Source organism: Episyrphus balteatus, chromosome 2 (assembly GCF_945859705.1).
Source record: "Episyrphus balteatus chromosome 2, idEpiBalt1.1, whole genome shotgun sequence".
NCBI lineage: Eukaryota > Metazoa > Arthropoda > Insecta > Diptera > Syrphidae > Episyrphus > Episyrphus balteatus.
In genome coordinates, this window is record NC_079135.1 from 35,912,467 (window position 1) to 35,934,814 (window position 22,348).

The window sequence follows — 22,348 nt, forward strand, 5'->3', positions numbered from 1 at the left end:
TCTAAATGGGATAAGGTTTGTCATGTTGCATTTTTTTTCCGAAATATCAGGGTCATAAGTTCAAATAGTTCCCTTCATAAAAATAGTTATAAATTATAATCCTTACAAAATTTCATATTGGTACAACTATTTTCAGTGGTGGCTTAAAGTGGTTCACAGACTTTCACTGATTATGTTTGGAAGGGGTCTAATAATAATTGAAACATATTATTTGAATTCGTATAAATGCCCTCAATGAAGTAAAATCTAAGCCGAAAAATTATTTTTTGTAAAAATTTTGTAAGAAATTGTAAAATAAACCATAGGGTACGGCCACGTGTTGAGCAGCTAAGTGGCTAGGCTAATTGGAAAATCCTAAGCGGAAGTTCAAAAAAGCTACAAATGCTAGGAGATTGGCGATGAGTATTCAACTCTCATGCTGGAAATCAAGATTCGATTCCTTTTCTTTGCCTTCTAAAATGATCGTGTTGGTTAAGAATATAAATGTAATTCGCTGCTCAGCATTTTAATAAAAATAGAACAAAATCCATATTGCATATATTGTGTAACTTACCCACTATTTTTAGACTTAATTTTTAGTCAAAGGCTTACGACCTGATTGTTGAATGTCTTCTTATTAAAAAAAAAAAAAATAAAAAAATTGAAGATCAGTTAAAGAATGAAATAAAATGATCATAACCAGACGCTTACAAAAAAGAGTAAGCATTTAAGTCAGCAGTTTATCTTAAACCCATGTCCGAAAAAGAAAAAGAAATAAAAAATCTATTAAATTTTGTATTAATATTAAAACTTTATTTAATTAGTAGTTTGGGAGAAATTCAGAAATAAACTCTTTACTTAAACCGTTGAGTTAAAAGTAATAGGAACAATGAAAAAGGACAACCATCAGCTTAAAGAATTAAAAAAAGAATAAACGGTTTGAGTTTTAAAGCATATTTTTCAAAAATTTTATTAACCGAAACATTTTCATTTCATTAAAACAACATAATTAAAAGGATAAAAACCTCCTTTTCGCAAAGATTTTTTCCATGTTTTGGTTCAACAGTACCTATACCCTTTTCCGTATGCGATGTGCAATATTCATTTTGTTTTAAACAACAAATTATTGTCCCACTACCAAAGGTTTCAAAAAATTCGAAAATCCCTCAAGAAACAACATTCTTAAATCTCGAAAAGAACAGAATTTAATTTTATCAACACTAGCTCAGGTTTTCAGCATTCTAAATGTATATATCTAAACCCAGTCTACACTATGTCAACATCGTCATCATACGTCCCAATTCTACATCTTCACAATGTTTAATGTGCATATGCATAGAAAAACATGTACATTTGCTGCTTACCCATTAACATTTTCTAAAATGGTTAAACTGAATAAGAAATTCATTGACTAAAAAACTTATTTTCTTTCATTCATATATTATGTAAGTTAGCTTTGAGAAAGTAAAAGTACTTTGGGTAGATACCTACTTTTAAAAGACAGAAGAGCATTTTTTTTTTTTAATTTTAAATCTATGTATGTATCTTTCTGCTCTGGGGTAAGTCAATTGAAAGTTCTTCTTATTTTTAAATTAAAACAATATCTCCTTAACTGCAGTAAGCTATTTAATTTACTATGCCTTTGCACTAAGATATTGTATTGAGGGAAATAAATAAAGTTAAAACTTTAAAGACTTAAGATTTATTGATTACAATTGAAACTTAAATGACGTAAATGAAAAAGAAAACAAAGCAGTGACTTTCACTCGACTTAAAAACTTCAACGAAATTCAACAAGTACGTATAGGTATAGGTATTACAGTTGATGAGCTTCGATACTTTTATGATTTCGCCCATAGTTAATTTCAAAAGTTGTATTGAAAAACATGTTTATGGATAGATTGATTTAAAAATAAAATGCACAACTGGGTCGCACGAACTTGCTCTTAGAGTTAAAGTTGCTTAAATTTTTAAGACTTTTTATATAGAAATTTGGAAAAAAAAATAAAATTCGTTAAAAAAAAATAAAATCTGAAATTAAATTGTCCTCCAAAACAAGTATGCAGTTTTGATTGATATATTAACGTGCTTTTTTAGAAAAAAAATTTTCAAAATCGTTATAGCCGTTTTTAAAAAAAAATTTTTATAAATAATTTTTTGGAAAAAAAGTTTTAAAATAAAATTGTAGTGCCATTTCAACTAATCAACATCTAAAAACAAAATTTCAAAAAATTCAATGTCTCGTAATTTTGAAATTTTTTTTTTAAATCAAATTTTCGAAATTTTTTTAAAAATCCAAAAATTATTTTTTTGGAAATTTTAAATTATATAAATGCTTCTTCACAAAAAGTTTCGTTGAAATCGAATAAGAAGTTTCGGAGATATACGAATTTGAAAAAAAACGGTTCTATGGCAGGTACCGTTAATAATGATTTTCAAAAAAAATTTTTTCATTGATATATAGACCCTAGCTTAAAACTAACATTTGAATTTTTTAAACAAAATATTTAGAGCCGTTTTCGAGATATTTCAATTTTACTAAAATCGGTATATGACAAGTACTCAAGTAGCACACTGGTGTATAAATTGGTGTAAATTCATTAATTTTGGTGTAAAATTGAGGAAATTGAAAAAATATGGTGTATTTCTCAAAATTAGTGGTATAAAAATTATACCACTGTCTTTTCTGTAAAAAATTTCAACATTTTTTTAAGATTCCGTGCAAAAAATACACCGATATTCAGTTGTTTTTATAATATACCATTAATGGTGTATAAAATTATTCGATTCTGAAATCAACCAAAACGGTACATTTTGTAAACTCTCTTTGGTGTAGAAAGCACACCCTGTGGACATAAAATTCACCAGAATGCATAAGTAGGAGACGACATATTTTTCAATGGCCGCCATTTAAAAAAAGTAGACAGCAATTAATTAGTTTTCTATAATAGTATATTTATCGACCTAATTATCCCGCAATTTGGTTTTTTCTATGCGGTTTATTATATTATAAAAGAACTCTTCTAAAAAAAATGTAAAAACAACAAAAAAAAATAAAATTTTTGAAAAACTGATTTTTAAAATCGAACAAAAAAATCATTAATTCACTGATATTTTTGAGGCGCTCGATTTTTAGAGGGGGTAGTATGTAAAATTAGTAGACAGAATGTGTTTCGTTTTAAAATTAGGCAAACAAATTCATATTTAACCATTAGTTTCTTATGGCAATATTATGAAAGTGAATAAAAATTCATTTACATTTATTTCATAACAAATGGTGTGAATTAGAATTCATCACACTGTTTGAGGTAAAAAATAAACTTTGGTTCAAATTTTAAATCAGAATAATTTAAATGGTGTATTTTATCCGTAGATTTATTGTGTATTCTTCAATTTCAAAGGGATAATTTTCACCAAAAACCAGATCATTTAATATACCACTAGTGCCATTTATACACCAAAATCGGTATATTTTTTTAACCACCGGAGTTTATTATATACGAGAAAATGGTGTATTTTTTATATTCAAAATGCATATCACGAAAGTGCAAAAAATACACCAAATATTTTGGTGTATTTTAGACTTTTGTGCTACTTGAGTACCTACCGTTATTTTTGGTCCAAAAAAATTAATTCCAAAAACCCCTCTGGAGAGTCGCCAAATAACGCTACATACAAAGTTTGACATTAATCAGTCCATCTGTTTAGGCTGTAGCTCCTTATATAGACAGACAGACAGACAGACAGACAGACAGACAGACAGACAGACAGACGGACTTCCGGGACCCACTTTTTTGGCATTGTCTACCATCGTAATGTCATGGAAAAATGTTATCTCAAGTAAAAAATGTCTCGTTTTTTCAAAGACGGTTATATTTTTAGCCGCGTTTTTCCTACAAATCTGTCGTTTAAGTCGTGTTTTATTGGTACTCAGTATTTTACTGAGTAAAGTTTTTATGCTGTAAACAACAAAAATATATTACTTTTATTTATTTTTTATAATCCTAAATTGTTCAAGGGTCAAAAATTTATATGTCTATAAAAAAATTTTCTCTGTAAACCAACAAATAAAAAACTTTTATTTATCCTTAGCAATAATTTGTTGTTGTTTACCGTTACTTATAAAGAGACTTTTTTTGTGACCACTTTTTTGAAAAATCGTAATTTTTTTATTTTTGTCCTGCCAAATTCGCACCCTTGTGCCGACATAGAGTTAAAATTGACAGAAGTAGGATGCATTAAGAGGCAATATAAACCCTCAATATATCGTTTTGTGTTAATTGGTTCGCTGTTAAAAGTAAATTCTGGCATGCAAGATGGATAGGTCAACGCCAAAAATCATCCTAGATCAACATAAAACGGCAGTGGTAGACAAACAGGAAGAAATCCCCCAGGACACAGTCAAGTAACTCATCAGTGCCATAAAAAAAAATACACGACTGGGCTGGTAAATTTGAGTAGCAGTCATGAAAATCGCTAGTTATGAACGAATCTAAGCTTATTATCTCGAGAAATATCATAAATAGAGATTCAATTCTGAGAATTTTTGTAGGAAATTGAAAGCTTTACAGCTTTGTTATATGAAGTTTTGTCGTAGAATTACCCATTTCTGAAATAACACCAAAATAAGACAAAAAAAACAAAACAAAAATCGTGAAAAAATGGCTTTTATGACCTGCCCTGTCTCACTGGTGTAAGTTACAGTAAAATCACCTATGACACTTTTATAGACCAATCAACTCTGAATAATATGCTTTTTGATTGATTAAGATAGCATAAAATTCAGATGAACTGTAAAAATTAAAAAAAAATTTCTTAAACTTACGTGTATTTTGTATGGGAAATCATAAAACTCAAATGGCGAATGCTAAATCTTAATTTTAAAGGCTCAAATTCTTAGGGAATTTCTTTTTTGGCATTTTTAACCGAGTTTTGAAATGGATGTGACGAAAATCGATGGTCGCCTAATGTCCTACTAAAGTTAATCATTCAAAATGTAATTTTTTAGGATGAATAATATGGGTATTGTATAGTATACAATGAACATTAATAGAGAAGAAGCAAAAAAATGTGTAAACTTAAACAAAAAATCCAAAAAATAGCATAAAAAAGGTCTAAATTGTGTTTTACTACTATGGTACTTTGTGGTCTTTGTTTTCATTTTTAAATTTTTTCTTCATTAAATATGAACAGTTCTACATAATTCCGAGAACGAACGTCTATTTGGCATTCATTTAGTTAAATTTCTAGGTTATGTACAGTTTTGAAAAAGAAAATTCTATTAACACTTATTCTGTCCGCCATTTTGGAACCACCACTACTGACAACTTTTTTATACATCAAATATTTTTTTTTTTCGGAACGATAAGAGCAGTTAAAAAAAATTTCTTAAAGTTTGCACAGAAAAACTTGGTATACTTTTCTTAAAAAATTATTTTTACAAACAACATTTCTAGCAATTTTTTTTTTAAACCAATATTTCTAAAAAAACATTTTTTCAAATCAAAAAATATGGATCTATCTACATTAGGGCGTTCGTTATTTAGGTTTTTTTCGAGAATCAAGTTCCTAAGTGGAAAAACTGTTTCTAAATACAAAAAAAAAGACCCATAAATTTTTTCAGATTTTTATTTTGACACTAGATGGCGCCCCAAGAGGGTTAAAGTTTTTTAACATTTGAAATAGGTATGGTATAGGTATTTTTTTAGATATAGACTTTAATCAAAATTTTTTGATGAGGTCCTTGTCTACGTTAAACAACGTTTTCAAAAAGATATAGATCATTTTTTTAGGACCAGGGGTTTAGTCAGGGCATGCATGGCTTTGTTGGATTTTATTTTATTTTTCATGCTACTCATATGCTTGTTTTCGTAAAATATGCTTGGTTTTATAAATCCAAATGCATGCCCTGACTAAACCCCTGGTCCTAGAAAAATGATCTATACCTTTTTGAAAACGTTGTTTAACGTAGACAAGGACCTCATCAAAAAATTTTGATTAAAGTCTATATCTAAAAAAATACCTATACCATACCTATTTCAAATGTTAAAAAACTTTAACCCTCTTGGGGCGCCATCTAGTGTCAAAATAAAAATCTGAAAAAATTTATGGGTCTTTTTTTTTTGTATTTAGAAACAGTTTTTCCACTTAGGAACTTGATTCTCGAAAAAAACCTAAATAACGAACGCCCTAATGTAGATAGATCCATATTTTTTGATTTGAAAAAATGTTTTTTTAGAAATATTGGTTTAAAAAAAAAATTGCTAGAAATGTTGTTTGTAAAAATAATTTTTTAAGAAAAGTATACCAAGTTTTTCTGTGCAAACTTTAAGAAATTTTTTTTAACTGCTCTTATCGTTCTGAAAAAAAAAAAATATTTGATGTATAAAAAAGTTGTCAGTAGTGGTGGTTCCAAAATGTATTTAGAAACAGTTTTTCCACTTAGGAACTTGATCTAAAAATAACGAACGCCCTAATCTACATACATATGTATTTGTTAAAAAAAAAATATTTCTGTCAAAAATTGATCTTTGAATTTGATTCAGCTGCTTGCGATGAAGTCAAAGTCCAGGGGCCCAACTCCGCAATAGGCAAGAGTGAGTTTTTATGTGTACACAAAAAAAAATGTAAATTGCTTTGCGAACAAGGCAGAGTTTTTATGTGTACACAAAAAAAAATGTAAATTGCTTTGCGAACAAGGCAGAAAAAAACTCATACTCTTGCGGAAAGCGGAATTCACCCCAGGAAACGGTTCTATGACAGGAACCTACGGTGAAATAAATTTGTACATTTTTTTAAATGTTGCACAAAAACACTTTTGAAAAACGTGCGTTATTAAAAATGTTTCTTGCAATGTTTTAAACATCTGTTCTTATAAAAATCACTTCTTATTTTTTTTATAACGTTTTCAAAACAATACAAAAATTATAAATTAATGAAAAACTTTTTTAAGTAAAACAACAACATTTTGATCGATAAATCATCAAATATGTAATAAGTTCAAACTTACAAAAAGTTAACTATAATAATAATGTATTGTTTTTTTTTCAGTATTAATATTTAATAAGAACAACAATAATCTACTTTTTCAACATACCTACTTAAATTTTTTCGGTAACTTTAATTTACTGCCCAAAACCAATCACTTTCTCAGAACCCATAGAATTGAGTCTATTGAAACTTTTGATCTAATAATAGAACCTTTCAATGGAAAATCATACATTTCCTTAAAGGTGAATCATACTCAACTAAACTAAACATGGAGGATTAAAACCCCCACAATAAATAACTCACAGTAATTGGAGATTTGTTTCCTTAGCAACTGATAAATAAAATCTATTTACAGAAAATGTATCCAATAAATAAAGCTTTCTCTTTTTTTAGCTTGGGCTCATTTTACCTACTTAATGGAAAAAAAAATCTGCAATTATAACAATCTTATGATTGATGTTTTATCATCTCGAACAATGCAAATTGCATTGCTTCAAGTTAAAAAAAAAAAAAAATACCATAAAAATGTATTATTTAAGGAAATGTTTTTAAAATCAAAGACTATGTCTGATTGAATTTTTTTTTTTCAACCTACAAGTTTGGCCTTTTAAATAAAAGAACAAAAGAATCAAGAGCAGAGTCTTTAATGTCATTAAACTCAGGGTCAATTTATTCACAAAATTGCTAAAACTGTGCACTCATTCCATATCGAAATATTTTAGGCAAAACAAAAAAGTTTATATAGCTTGGAAAACATGCTAATGAAATACATTATCGATCCTAACTGACAAAACCTGCTCATGCATGTGTGTCCCTCAGGATCGATATTGTGTACCATTCCTATCTTATTTTCTCTCAGGGGCTATTATGGAATGGAGCCGAATTCGAAATACATGACAAAGTTTGTAAATAGGGTATGGTGGCTTTTAACAGGGGAGCTAAAAGCATTCCGGAAAAAAAAACTTGGGTCTTCTTTAATTCAGTGAAACCAACAACATTTCGAAGAATAGGTTTGCTCTTGTCATCAGCTAAAATATAATGCAAAATTGAAGTACCTACCCGAAGAATCCATATTAAAATACGGTTCCAGTAAACCTACTTGAATATCAACAAAAAACGTTTTTGAAAAGTACAAAAAAAAGAAACAACTATATAAAACCTCATTTTCTAACTCCTGTATTTCTTTTTTTGGTTGTATTTGATTGAAGTGAAAGAAAACACAATACATCGTCTCGTCACCATTATCTTTTTTCTTCCCACAAAAAAATAAATTTGTATTACCTCTGGAATTCGTATTAATTAATTATTCTCAACCAAAGTGACAATTAATTACAGTTGAAAACTTGTAAAATGCAAATTTTTATTTCCACTTAACATTTTTGAGAAAATTAAGAACATGACACGCTTGACGTGTTTTTTAAAAGAAAATCATGGATTTTGTAAGTTTACCCCACCATGTGAGAAACCCTTGGGTAAACTACTTATTTTGAGTGTCGTAGTTACACGAAGTATTGCATTTGGAGGAAATTTTTAATCATTTTTTCATCGAAGTGGGAATTAAAATGGAACGTTAAGAAAGTTAAGTGCATGCTCACTTTAATTTGGTTAAGTTATGAAAATGCAATATTTTTGAGATGCAAGTACAAAATTTGTGGAATTAAGTTTATTTTAGATATGGCTACAATCTGTCTCATATACCATATATTTGATCACTGAAAAATTCCGATAACTTAAATTACAAATCTTGAAAAATCATTAAGTGCGGGCACTTCAGGGAAAAACTGTTTTCAAATCCAAGGAACTTGTTAATTAATTTCCAAATTGAAATCTATCAAGAGAACCTTTCTAACTTCACCGAAGAATTTTAATTTGATTTCATCAAGATTTCAAGGCTAATGCAATATTAATGAAATTAAATTGGTCTTTTAGCAGACAAAAATTACATACATTTATACAGAAAAATTAATAAAAAAAGCACTTTTGTGAAATGAAGAAAAAGCTTAATTCCTGATTTTCGGGAATCGGGACACCAGAGATCCGCAATTTTGAAAAACTCTATTTGATCTAAAGTTTTTATTTTATTTTAAATGTTAATTAAAAAAAAAAACATTGGCCTACAAGAGCCCCAACCTGAATGTATTGGACTATGTACGGGACAAAGTAAAACCGATTGTTTGAAATAACAACTCTTGTTGTAGGGGAGACCGGGGTCATTTTTTACTTTTGGGGTTCCTGCTCCTGTAATAGTTGTTACAACAAATATCAAAATATGCCTTCTAAAAGATTGGTTTTTTTATCTAGAAAAGGATGCAGTTAAGTTTTGATAAATTGAAAAATTCACCTAGCTGTGATAGTTTTTCTATGATTCTGCCCTTGTTACTTTCGTACTATATGTCCAGGACGAAAGTTACACGCTCTGTTACACGCTCTGTTACACCTTTATTATATTTTTTTTAGCTGTATTACACGGGAGCGGGTCATAATTCTGTACGACAAAATTCTGTGGGGTCAAAATACTGTAAGACCATAATTCTGTATGTCATTATACTGTAAATACAAAATTCTGTATGTCAAAATACTGTAATGAACAAAATACTCACTTGAAAAATTTTGTTTTGTAAAATTCTGTACTGCAAAATACTGTATTTTTAATACAAGGCGTTTTTTTTTCTAATACTCAATAGCTACTCATTTTTCATTTTATTCGCAAAACAATAATAAAAATTACACAAGTAAGTATTTGTTTTTATTGTTTTTCGAATAAAATAAAAAATGAGTAGCTACTGAGTTGTAGAAAAAACACGCCTATTTTTCAAGAAATTTCCTTCGATAAAAAACATATAATACTAGCTTTAAATATAATTATTATAAACACATAATACTAGCTTTAAATATAATTATTATAATTCATTCAAAGTTCTGTAAAAAATGATGTAAATAATATAGTTTTTATAAAAACGATATTTTTTACAGCATTTTTACAGAATTTTGATTTACAGAATTTTGCTGTACAGAATTTTGACTTTCAGAATTTTGTTCGTACAGCATTTTGCACATACAGAATTTTGACTTACAGTATTTTGGCATACAGTATTTTGAATACAGAATTTTGCAACATACAGCATTTCGACCACAACCCGTATTACACACTTTTTTTTAACTTAGCATCATAACGAATAGTTAAAATTCATAATTTTTTTAAACTTCAAAGAAAAAAAAAAACAAGATAAGAGTAATCGAGTAAACAAAAAAAAAATCTTTAAAAAAGGATGATACATTCGTTTAGCGAATATTTATGTTACTCGCTAAACGAAGTATCATCCTTCGTTCGTTCATGCTGTAAATAGACTTGTTACTTTCATGACGTGTAACTTTTGTCCCGGTCTCCCCTACTTGATGAGCGGATTCTCGAAGCGTCATCAAATTTGAAGCAGAAGTTAGTATCAATTAACATTGACAATGAAATTAAAAAAAATGGGGCCGTAGCATGCGTACAAAACCAGGGACAGCACTTTGGACATTTTTTTAAAACTGCACTTTAAATAAAAATACCTTAAACAATAAGAAATAATATTTTACTCTTAGCCTTTTGATACCTAAGAAAACAAAAAATAAACATTTTTTTAAGATTTTACCTGTTGCATTTTTGACCGGACCAAACCAACAACCAAGCCATCTTAGTCGTACAGCCCATACAGTTTTTTGTTGCATTTATCATAATCAAACTTGTGTTGGCTCTTCTTTAAGTAATCGTTTATTTTATCACAAGAAAATATTAATAAAACTTTATGTTTATTACTTAAAAAGAAAAAAAATGCACGAAGCGGACCGCACGTACTTGCTATTAAGGCAAAAATTACTCTAATGTTAAAGCGTTTTATTGAACAAAATTATAGCCGAGTCAAATTAAGCATAAAATATGTAAAATCTCGGAATCCAGGGAAAGTCGATAAATCTGTAAAACTAGTATAGGGCTGCATTATTAACCCTTTGTCGGCACACGGTTGCGAATTTGGCAGGACAAAAATAAAACGTGGTCACAAAAAAGTGTCTTTATAAGGGTGAAAATACAATTTTTTGGAATTGTGAATACAATATTCGAATTCCTCGGAAAATTCTACATCAATTTCATATATGATTCTTTATAAAATAGTGAGACCGAAAAAAGTTCTAGCGACATGAAAAAGTATAAGCCAAATTTGCAAAAAAGAGGTGTGCAAAATAAAAAAGTTAAAAAAAAATTCACCGTTCTGGATTACAACTGTTTTTATGGACCGTTTACTGTCATTCCGGATGAAAGCGTTCAATCGGAATTGCTGTCTCATTTTAGATTTTCCTCAAACTTTGTAGGGATGTTCTCTAGGACTGTAAGGAAGCAAATCCATGATGATTTAATTTTATGTTGCGTGGCTTCCTCGCTTCAACATTGGTTTAAAATTAAAAGTTTTTTTTTAATTTTTCGGATAAAATCATTAAGCCTCTTTTGGGTCAAGAAAATTTACCAGGACAGTTAAATGTGAGTGAAAACGATTGAATACGCTCCAAATATTCTAGTACGGGTAAGAATTTCGTTGGTTAGGCTGCGTAGTGTAAAACAGCTGCGTAATCATAAACGAAAAGCAAAATTTTCGTTTATGATTTCGTTGAGTTGGTTTTGTAAAAAAAGGTTGAAAAGTTTTTTTTTTTTTTCAAATAATGAGCAACATATATGGAAGAGTAAAGAACCTAGCTAAATTTCAGAACTTTACAGCATGTTAAAAGTTGAATTAAAGATTATTAAATTTCAAATCATTTAAATTAAAATTGAAATGTTAAAAACAGCTCTTAGGATTTTTAAAACATATTTTTTTTAGAAGTTTATTAGAATATCACCTATTCAACCGTTTTCTTGATTTCTGATTTCGTAAACGTCTTAAATGATTTCGATATTAAAATAAGGAAACATTATGAAAACTCATTTTAAAATAATTTTTTTTTTGAAAAATCAATATTATACCAGTGCCGATGCCTTCAAAAATTTCAAAGATTTCATGTAACATTGATTAATCTTACGTTTTTTGAGTAATTAAAGTGTAAATTTGAATAAATAGGCCAAAATTGTAAACAATGATAAAAAAATTTTTTCGAATTAAAGCTTTTTTCATTTTTTGAATTTTACTAGAACATGTTCTATAGTATACTAATGTAAATTTTTTTTACACCATCAGAAAATAGACATTTTAACGAACGAAATGCCCACCGACGTTTTGAAAAAAGCTGATATTTTGACACGTGAATTTTCGATTGAAAATTAGGGTGTTTTTTTTGGTATTAAGTCAAAATAAGGTGAACAAATTAATATTTTAAATCAAATAAATTACAGTGTATTTGGGACATAATAAGGTAAGTTTTCACCAAATTTCGTAGAAAAATTTTTGTTTTTGAAAAAGATAAAAATAAAAAACCAAAAACTCGGTTTTTTTAATTTTTCACATAAATTTTGAGGTTATGTGAAAAAATTGTTAATAAAAAAAAAAGTTGTAGATCTTTTTATTACCTACAACTTTGCCATACAACTTTTTTCTATAAGATTTGTAGTTTTGCCGGAAATCGAGATATACCATTTTTTACCATTAAAAACTCAACCCACCCACTTCCCGAACTCGGCTCGCCCGTAATTTATTTTTCCTTTAATTTTCATCATATTCACCTCCTTTTCCAATGGGTTTCATTCTACTATGATTTTTTTTGGTTTCAAAAACTATCGACCCTGGTCTATATTTTTAAAAAGATCCAATGAATTTTTATCTGTCCCGGGTTTCGCTTCTAGAAATATGGTCACCATACCTATACTTTTTCTTACTTCTGAGTTATAGAGGGAAACACTAAATCTAATATCGCAATTTGCATATAAAAATGGAAAAAATCATAAGTACATTTTGAATTTTCTGGCTTATTTGAAGACCTAGGCTAAAAAAATAAATGAGAATAAATCATAGACAATGCCCTAACCTCAAATATGCAAAAAATCAAAATCGAAAATTTTGTAGTTACGGCCTTTACGAGATTATGTTCAGTATAGTACCTATATCGCAAGTAAAAAATTAGCATTGGCAAGAAAACAGCTTTGAAAAAATACAAAATATCTTAGTAACCAAAAAAGATATCAACGTAATTTCAATGCAGTTACAAAGGATATTATTTCCTCAACTAAGTTTCTATCATATTAAATATGTATCAATGTATGTATATGTACATTGTACATTATGTACATATCGTCGGCCGAGAGTTGTTTTGTCGTAAACGCCAAAATGCACTTTTTTAAACTGGATATGTAGTAATAGGTTTTAGAACGTTCTCTTTTCATTTCTGTTATCAGATTTGTCCTATCGTTTACCGTTACTGAGATAATTAGTGTGCATTTTGTCGTATATCCACAAAATAAGCATCGGATTAGCGTTGGTTTGTCGTAAGCGCCAACTTTTGGCGTTTACGACAAAAATTCTATGTATTTTTCAGTTTTTTTTTCTTCAGTATTGGTTTGTCGTACGTCGTACAAAACAGATAGGGTAGAAAATTTCGAACTTGTTTTGTCTTACATGCATGTAGGTAAATAGAATATAAACAAATATAATAAACCTACTAGAAAAGTATTTATTGAAAAAAAGGACTTCATGTGCTATAAGGACAATGAATTTAAAAACTAAGGGCTGCATTAAGCTTTGTGCTACTTGAGGTTTTGCACTATTCCTAAAGGTACAAGGAAGAAAAATGTGCATCTGAGGGACATCTCAAATGTTGTATTTAATTTTGTCATGGTTCTTGTCGTTTGTTCCTGCCGCTAGATACTTGACCTCATCCTCGGTCGCAAGTACCGCTTATAAATATGTACACTTGTTGATCTTCTATCGAACACAAGATCAAGAAGTCGACCGTCGGTCGCGGGCGCCGCTTCGTTCAAGCGCGTTGTCTTGAGCGAAGTGAAAAAAGGTCGCAGTTTTATTGTTTTATTGTTGTACAATTATTGATCTTGTCACTTCGTTCGCGCGCGCTGTCTTCAACGAAGTAAAGTGAAAAAAAGGTTGCTGTTTTATTGCTGTATACTTATTGATCTTGTATCGAACACACAAGATCAACAAGTCGACTGTAGTCGTGGGCGCCGACCCCGTGGCGCCTCTTCGTTCACGCGCGTTGTCGTGAACGAAGCGAAAAAGGGTTGCTGTGAGTTTTGTTATTGCACCCGCTCGCAAAAAACACCTGCTGGTCGAAAATTATTTTTTTAAGGCGCCATTGTTCTTCGCTAAACTTGCGTTATTGTTTTGCAAATTGATGATACTGATGATACTTTTACACTATTTTATAAAGCGAGCGGTAGACAAGTGGAATATAAAAGCTCATCAATATTTAAAACATATAAAAAGTCTACCATAGCAACTCCTGTAAATTTGTTCAGCCAATGTCTTCAAATCTAATAAATCTAACTCGATAACTAAGGATAAGATTATTGATATTAAAAGCCTTTTCATATTTATGCCTAAATCAGACCAAGAATATTATGAAGCGTCAAATCAAAAAATTAGAATAAATTCTTTAGTTTGATATTTATTTAATTTACTTTTATTTATGACCATATATTAATTTAACCAAACTTGGTTTATTTTTATTTTATTTCTTTCATATTTCATAGCCGAAGGATGACTTTTATTTTTTGTTAAGATATTTTTTAAATTTTTTTTATGTTTATGGTAATATTTTTTGGTTTTTCTTTATTTTAAATCTATTTATTTTAATAATTGAGCCTCTAAGTCAAACCAATACTACTTCTATGTAATAAGAAACTATTTTTTAAATGTTTAATTAATAAATAAAAACGAACTGTGAACATTTTTTATTTATTTTTTTAGTATTGGAATGTTGTACTTGCGCCTACTTTGTCGTACGTGTACGGGATGGAAAAAAAGTTGATTTTGGTGGCGTTTACGACAAACTGATTTTGGATAAAAACCTTGATAATTTGAAAACTTAAATAGATGTGACAATTTTAACAACATAAATATGAAGAAGATATCGCACAAAATATTCTATTAAAAATTGAAAAAAAACTATCGGCCAGTTTTTTTTTATAAAAGCTCAAACCTTAAAATGCGATTTCCCAAAATTCCAAAATTGGCGTATACGACAAAACAATTCTCAGGCGACGATATGTAAAAGTTTTCTTAAATCATACACCGAAAAAAAAAAACCAATATCAATTTAACATTTTTTAAATATCAAATTAACATTTTTTAAATATCAGCCAAAAATGGTCTATAAAATGTGTTTTATGATATTTAAAATGTTAAAACAACATTTTTATTATCAGGATGATATTTAAATGTCACATTTTGGAAATTTTTTTTGATATTTTATTATCATTTTTTCATATCAATTTCTCATTCCAAATCATTGAAAAATATTAAATAAAAAACTCTTAATGTGTACTAATTTAAAGGCGCTTTGTGTTTTTTCGAAGTAAAATGTATGATTTACTGATAAAATTTGATCGGCACGAAGATTTTACTTCACATAGTTTGGGAGAAAATAACAAAACAATTATATCACCTATAATAGAAAATATAATATCACCATTATTTTGTAAAGAATATTCCCTTTCAGTAATGTTTTGAAAAAAGAAAGAAAATTCTTAAAATAATAAAAATAATAAAAATGAAAAGGAAAGAAATAGGTTTCATTATAATAAACTAAAACGTAAAATCTAGTCAACATTGATATTTTAATTGTCAAAGTGAAATTTTCACTATCCCACCTGAAATTAAAAAATGTCAAAATGATATGAAAAAATATCAAAATTGATATTTTAATTGTTGGACGACTTTTGTCACTGAAAAATGTTAATTTGATAGCTGTTATTATCAAATTTTTTTTTTCGGTGTAGTTAAGTGATATCAGCTTTGTAGATAGTCCATTGCTGAAAAACAATTTTTTTCTAAGATTGTATCCAAAAAACATGGCTCGAATTCTTCATATCTACCTACGCGACACCTTGTATATAAATGTTTTTCCTTAAAAATTGTTCCTGAAAAAAAAAACAACTTTTTTTATTCTAGAAATCTTACCCAAAAAAGAAAAGTCTTTGTTTTAGAGTGATAAATATCTAAAAGCGGAGCGGCGACGCGTGGCTTTGATATCCACCAACAAGCTGCTTCAGTAAGCTCTATCCTTAGCCACCTACTTCCGGTTTCGCAAGCCAAGTTGATCGAGGTCCTCTTCCACTTCCGTGTGTCACATTGGACGAAATCTTTCCGTGCAAAACCAACCCATCTCAGTCGTACAGCCCGTACAGTTTGTTGTTGCATTCACTTCTCCAATCACCATCATCTCTCAAAAGAAACTATAATTTCTGACTGTGTTGCCAAAGATGCCTTCTCCTCCTTACTTCACCATAGGAAAGTGTAGCAATTGGTAGACACAGGCGGGATTTGATAAAAACCTAAGGACGCTTGTGTCTACTAAAATACCTACACAATTTCTACCATTTGCACATCTAAAAAACAACTCCTGAGTTTTTACCAGAAAATTTGAGCAAAAAATTTAGGTAGCTATGTATAAAAGTTTCTTATACATATATGAAATTTAATCCAAAAACGTTAGAGTCACTTTCGAGAAAATTTTAGAAACTCCAAGTCTAAACCATATAACCGTTCATTCCAAAAATGGTTTTTTTCCAAATTTTAATCAAATCTGCTCAATAACTAAGAACTGAGGTCACAGAGTGATTAGCAACATGGAGAAAACAACTTTTTTTGACTTCTCCATCAACGTCATGTTGATTTTGTTGAAAATCTCAAACATACAGGGTGTCCGGTAGAAAATGGATAAGCCGGAAATGGCTGATAGGTTCACTTTTGACTGTTCTGAAACCGAATAGAAAAAGTTTCTATCGCAACCAGTTTAGAAAATATTACCTTTTTTTCGTTCAGTGTAGTTTAACTTTCATCATCTTACGTTTTCTTTAACCAAAACCACGAATGAATGAATTGTATTAATTTCTTGTTTTTATAATTTTCTACAATAACTGGCTCAATACATAAGAAGTTAAAAGTTTTTAAAACTGTTGCATCTTTTCTTTAAAAAAATTTTGAAATTTGTTTTTCGATGCAAAATGTGAAAATATGAAAATTTTCAAACACCTGTGGTATAAAAAAAATCCATAGGAACGTAGGTGGCCAATTCTTTTAAAAATATGCGCGTCCAAAGGGGATTGCAGGATGGTAAAAGTTTTTATCAAATCTAGAGTTACTAGGAAGTTATTGGTACCAAAGTGCAAAAAAAGGCTATTAATTTAATAAATTATTTTAACTGTAAAATCTTAAGTTTTTCAAATTTCTGCCACAAATGCATGGATTCCATCAGTTTTTTTAATCAGTCATATTTTACAATAATTCTTCTTACACATAACTATTACAAAAGTGTTATAACCGTTGAACAATGGCTATAAAAAAATAATTTAACTTTTTTTTAATGCAAAGTAGAAAAAAATATTTGTTTTCTCAGTTTAAGCATGGGCATACAATTGTGCATTGGGACAGCTTGTTTTGAGTTTGGACTTCTTAATGATCTCATTTTAAAGAAAAATTGAGATTTTCGGTCCCGTTGGCCCAATGCAACCTAATCAAAAATGTTGCAATGTTTTCGAATTTTTGTTCAATTCCCAATCTTATTGGGCTACGAAAAACATCCAATATTTGTTAGATGCAATTTAATTTACAGTTAATATTGTGAGCCATTTCTTATTTTATCTTTTAAACTGGTTACTAGCAAATTAGCAAACAAATATTTTTTTTTCTGCTTTGCATTAAAAAAAAAAGTTAAATTATTTTTTTATAGCCATTGTTCAACGGTTATAACACTTTTTTAATAGTTATGTGTAAGAAGAATCATTGTAAAATATGACTGATTAAAAAAACTAATTTAATCCATGCATTTGTGGCAGAAATTTGAAAAACTTAAGATTTTACAGTTAAAATAATTTATTAAATTAATAGCCTTTTTTTACACTTTGGTACCAATAACTTCCTAGTAACTCTAGATTTGATAAAAACTTTTACCATTCTGGAATCCCCTTTGGACGCGCATATTTTTAAAAGAATTGGCCACCTACGTTCCTATGGATTTTTTTTATACCACAGGTGTTTGAAAATTTTCATGTTTTCACATTTTGCATCGAACAAACAAATTTCAAAATTTTTTTAAAGAAAAGATGCAACAGTTTTAAAAACTTTTAACTTCTTATGTATTGAGCCAGTTATTGTAGAAAATTATAAAAATAAGAAATTAATACAATTCATTCATTCGTGGTTGTGGTTAAAGAAAACGTAAGATGATGAAATTTAAAGTACACTGAACGAAAAAAAGGTAATATTTTCTAAACTGGTTGCGATAGAAACTTTTTCTATTCGGTTTCAGAACAGTCAAAAGTGAACCTATCAGCCATTTCAGGCTTATCCATTTTCTACCGGACACTCTGTATGTATTGAATTGAATGAAAAATTCAATATAATCAAATCAAATAGTAATTAATTGTCAATGTAATAAAATATTTTCCGTCCAACACATATTTCTGCATGGTTAAATTTAAAAAATATAAAATATGTCATATGTATATTTGAGCTTAATCAGAATGTCACTTTTCTCACATCTTCATTTACGAGTTTATTGGAATATTTTTTTTCTGACACGAAATCACTTTCCGCTAAAAAGGCTCTTCAGAGAGAGCTCTGGGTTAAAATACATATTTGAATAAAAAATAAAGGCAACATATTTAATTATTTACTGTATTTTTTTTTTTCTTTTCAATTAAATTAATTAAAAAAATAAACAAAAAAAAAATACAATATTTGTATTGTATATAGTTGAAATGATAAGTTCCATATAAAAAATTCAATATCCATCAATTTGTCAATTTTAATTTAAAGTGTCACCTCAAAAACCATTTTATTTTTTTAAAAAAATGATCGTTTTTCTTTTGCAAATATTATCAATAAACTCCCAACAACTACCATAAAGTTTAACCACAGAACTCTACTCTTGTAAAAGAGAAAAATTAATAGGTAAGTTTCAATGCTTCAATTTTCGCAGCATGTGACCTGAAGGGAAATAGGAAAATTAACATGAAAGCGTGAATATTTTCTGATAAATAATATTGATTATTTTTTTTTTTTTTTGCTTTTACAACTACTGTGTAAACTTTATTTACGCTTATACATATTTTCATGGGTTTTCTTGTTTTTTATTCACTAAGTCAACATATTTTGTTGCAATTTTAATGAAAGGGTGGAACGAGAAGAGGTGTTTTCTTGAAAAAGGATATTTCAAAAGGATTGAATCAAATTGAAACGCACTTTTTAATATTTGGTTTTGACATGAAACATCTTAGTTCTTGGTATGTGGTATTTGCTGGGATTAATATTGTGAATTAAATAGAAATTCATTGCACTAAATCCTTTTATAAATAGGCAATAGGGAGAAGCGTGCGCTATTCAAATTGTTTGGATTAAAGGCTTAAGGTTTAGGTGGAAGGCCAAAATTAATTTCCGAGAAATGATGACTTATATTTGCTACATGAGTTAAACATAGATATTAAATAAAAACTAATAAAAGGAGGGATTTTAGGGAAATCAATTTCAGTTTTTTTATTCAATAAAATATTTAAGATACAATAACAAAATGGTTATACTCTTTTTTCCCCACTGTTTCAATCATATAATTATGCCGATTTAAACCGGCTGACTTTCTGCTCATTTTAAATTTAAAACAATAGTTTTTGTTCATACTAAATTATCCTTATGAGAGACTGTTTTTTATGTACAAAAAAAATGTCCATTTATTGATTATAATAAAAATACCTAAAGTTCATCAAACGACTCTGAACTCATTTCACATCACAATCAGAAAAACCAATTTATTTCATGTTACCATAGCAAAGAGACTAATTTCAAGACACAATCTTTACCCCCTAAATCTCATCAGTCAATGATACATGAACTTATGGTTCTTCTTCTAAAACAAAACAAAAACAAAATCGATTTTGAAAGTTTGCAAAACTTGAACAAATTCGCAAACTAATTGTAAACGATAATAAAGAGCACATGTCTGCTGGATTAACATGACCTTGATTTGTGATTCAATGCCATTTGACGCATCGATGGTTAAAGCAATGAATATTTAAATTTTTGGGTTATTTTTTTCTAATTAAAAGTATTTTGTTTGAAAAAACATTGACTCCATACACAACCCAGCTAATTTATAATCATTGAAAATTTATGTTTTTAGATAAGTTGGTGTCCTTCAAAACAGCTATTCAATCATGCTGTTGAATTGCCTTCTCCACGAACTTACAACTTTATACTGATGAAACCTAGATGGATGTTTTTTCTTTCAAGATAATTTAAAGCTTTCTTATCCAACCTGACAAAATCCTTGCCTCTGTATTAAACAGGACCGTCTTATAAAAAGGAATATTTTAGCTACTTTATGTAACGGAAATAAGTATTTTTTTTTGTTGGAAAATTGTTCATTATTCCCATACTTATAGATTTGATTTAAGATTCTGATGCCAAACATTTTACATGAATCGAGGATTCTTTTCAGAATTTTGTGTAAAGAAAATTTAACCTATAACTTGAAGTAGCTATCCAACTTTGTACAGATTTATTGTTGTTTTTTCAGCGCGTTCAATCTGTTTTCTAGCTGACTACTGCTATTTAAAATAATCAAGTTTTTTTTATGGTTTTTAAAGCCAATTGGGGCATTGATTTACTTTGCTGTATTCTGTTGTTTTTTTTTTTTTTTTTTGAATAAGATTTATTTTTCATAGAGATTTAGGAAAACAAAATTTATCATGAAATGATTCAAAAAAAATACATCCTTACAGAATATTCGATGGTTTTTTACAAACCAAGAAACGTACTACAGGGCATATGAGTGTTTTTTTTTTATATATACACTTAGGAGCAAAAAAATGTAATCAAACTTTTGCGTTTTTTTAAAACGTTAATTGGCCAGGATGTAATTGACATACATGAATGTTAATTGCACCATTAAAAAGCTTGAAACAAAGGCTTTAAATCAATACTAGGAACTTTAAAACCCGTTCACTTTATAAGGATCCAATCAACATAAATGAAGCATGTAAGCAAAAAAAGACTGAAACTGAAACAGAGAGTATCTGGAAAATTTAACATTTTAAAAAAATTAAGTGCAATTTATTGACAGATAACGTCAATAGTAACGGTAGGAAAAAAAACTGAAATTGAAGCAGAGAATATCAAGAAAATTTAACATTTAGAAAAAAATGAAGTGCAATTTATTGACAGATAGCTATGATACTATCGTATGCATTTTGAAGTTTTTACCAACAATTAAAAGTAAAAAATTCAAGCTTTTAAATGAGACCATAAAACTTGAAGAAACATTATTTTATCCATTGCAATTTTTGTTTTAAATAAAAATTATCTTTTTTGATTCGGTTTTTTTGCTCTTAAGTGTATTTTTGTTTTAAATTCAACAAACAAATGGAATCGACTTAAACATATTTTGTCTATGAAATTATTTTTTCCATTTCTTCAAAAGGGTTATAAAATTTTTTTCAATTTCGCTAGGATGTGTGCTGTAGGCACTTTTAGATCTTTTTAAACTTTTAATTAAGGTCAAACGGTTAGAGGTTAAGAAGACTTTTTTTACCCAAAGAGTAGTAAGAAATTCAATTCAAACTCAAATTTAGAGAAAAATCTAAATTAAAATATAACTTTTAACAACATTTTTAGTTTTCATTTGCAAACGGTGAACTTAAACTAACTAACTAATCTTTAAAATGTTTTTCTTTCAGATTCAAGTACATTAAATATGATATCGAACTTTGCCAAAGAAGATCATTCAGCAAAATTAATAAACACTCAACAACATTTCGCTGAAGATATAATTCAACAAACAACTGAACCATCATCACTATTCAACAGCTCTAAAGATTATTTATTATTTAATAATTCCACGGAACTGATTTCAAAAACGAGAATTACTACTACAGCGTCTAGTTTTCCAACGCCAAGTTTAAGCATCTCAACAATAAAACCTGCACCAACTAAAACCGATAGCAAATTGACATTGCCGAAGTTTCAGAAGACCGATGCACCTATGTTAAATTACATATTTGATATGTTTTCTACAGCAAATAAACATCATCATCATGATCAAAGGTAAATATAAAAATAAATAATTTGACCTATGTATACATAAATGAACAATTTCAAGTTAAAAAAAGAATTTATAAAGTCTGGTTTACCGCCCTGTGCAATAAAAAAAAAATCATAGCGAAAAAAATGTTTTGGGATAAAAAAAGTGT

At 28.7% G+C, this 22,348-nt stretch overlaps 1 protein-coding gene across 1 annotated transcript in view; it reads left to right on the top strand.

The window, feature by feature from the left end:
• The window catches only part of LOC129910781 (uncharacterized), a 31,262-nt gene that overhangs the window by 4,020 nt on the left and 4,894 nt on the right, over window positions 1-22,348 (top strand). The window contains exon 2 of the mRNA XM_055988320.1: window positions 21,836-22,202. Coding sequence (XP_055844295.1) covers window positions 21,836-22,202 — 367 coding nt within the window. The remainder of the gene's footprint in view (window positions 1-21,835; window positions 22,203-22,348) is intronic.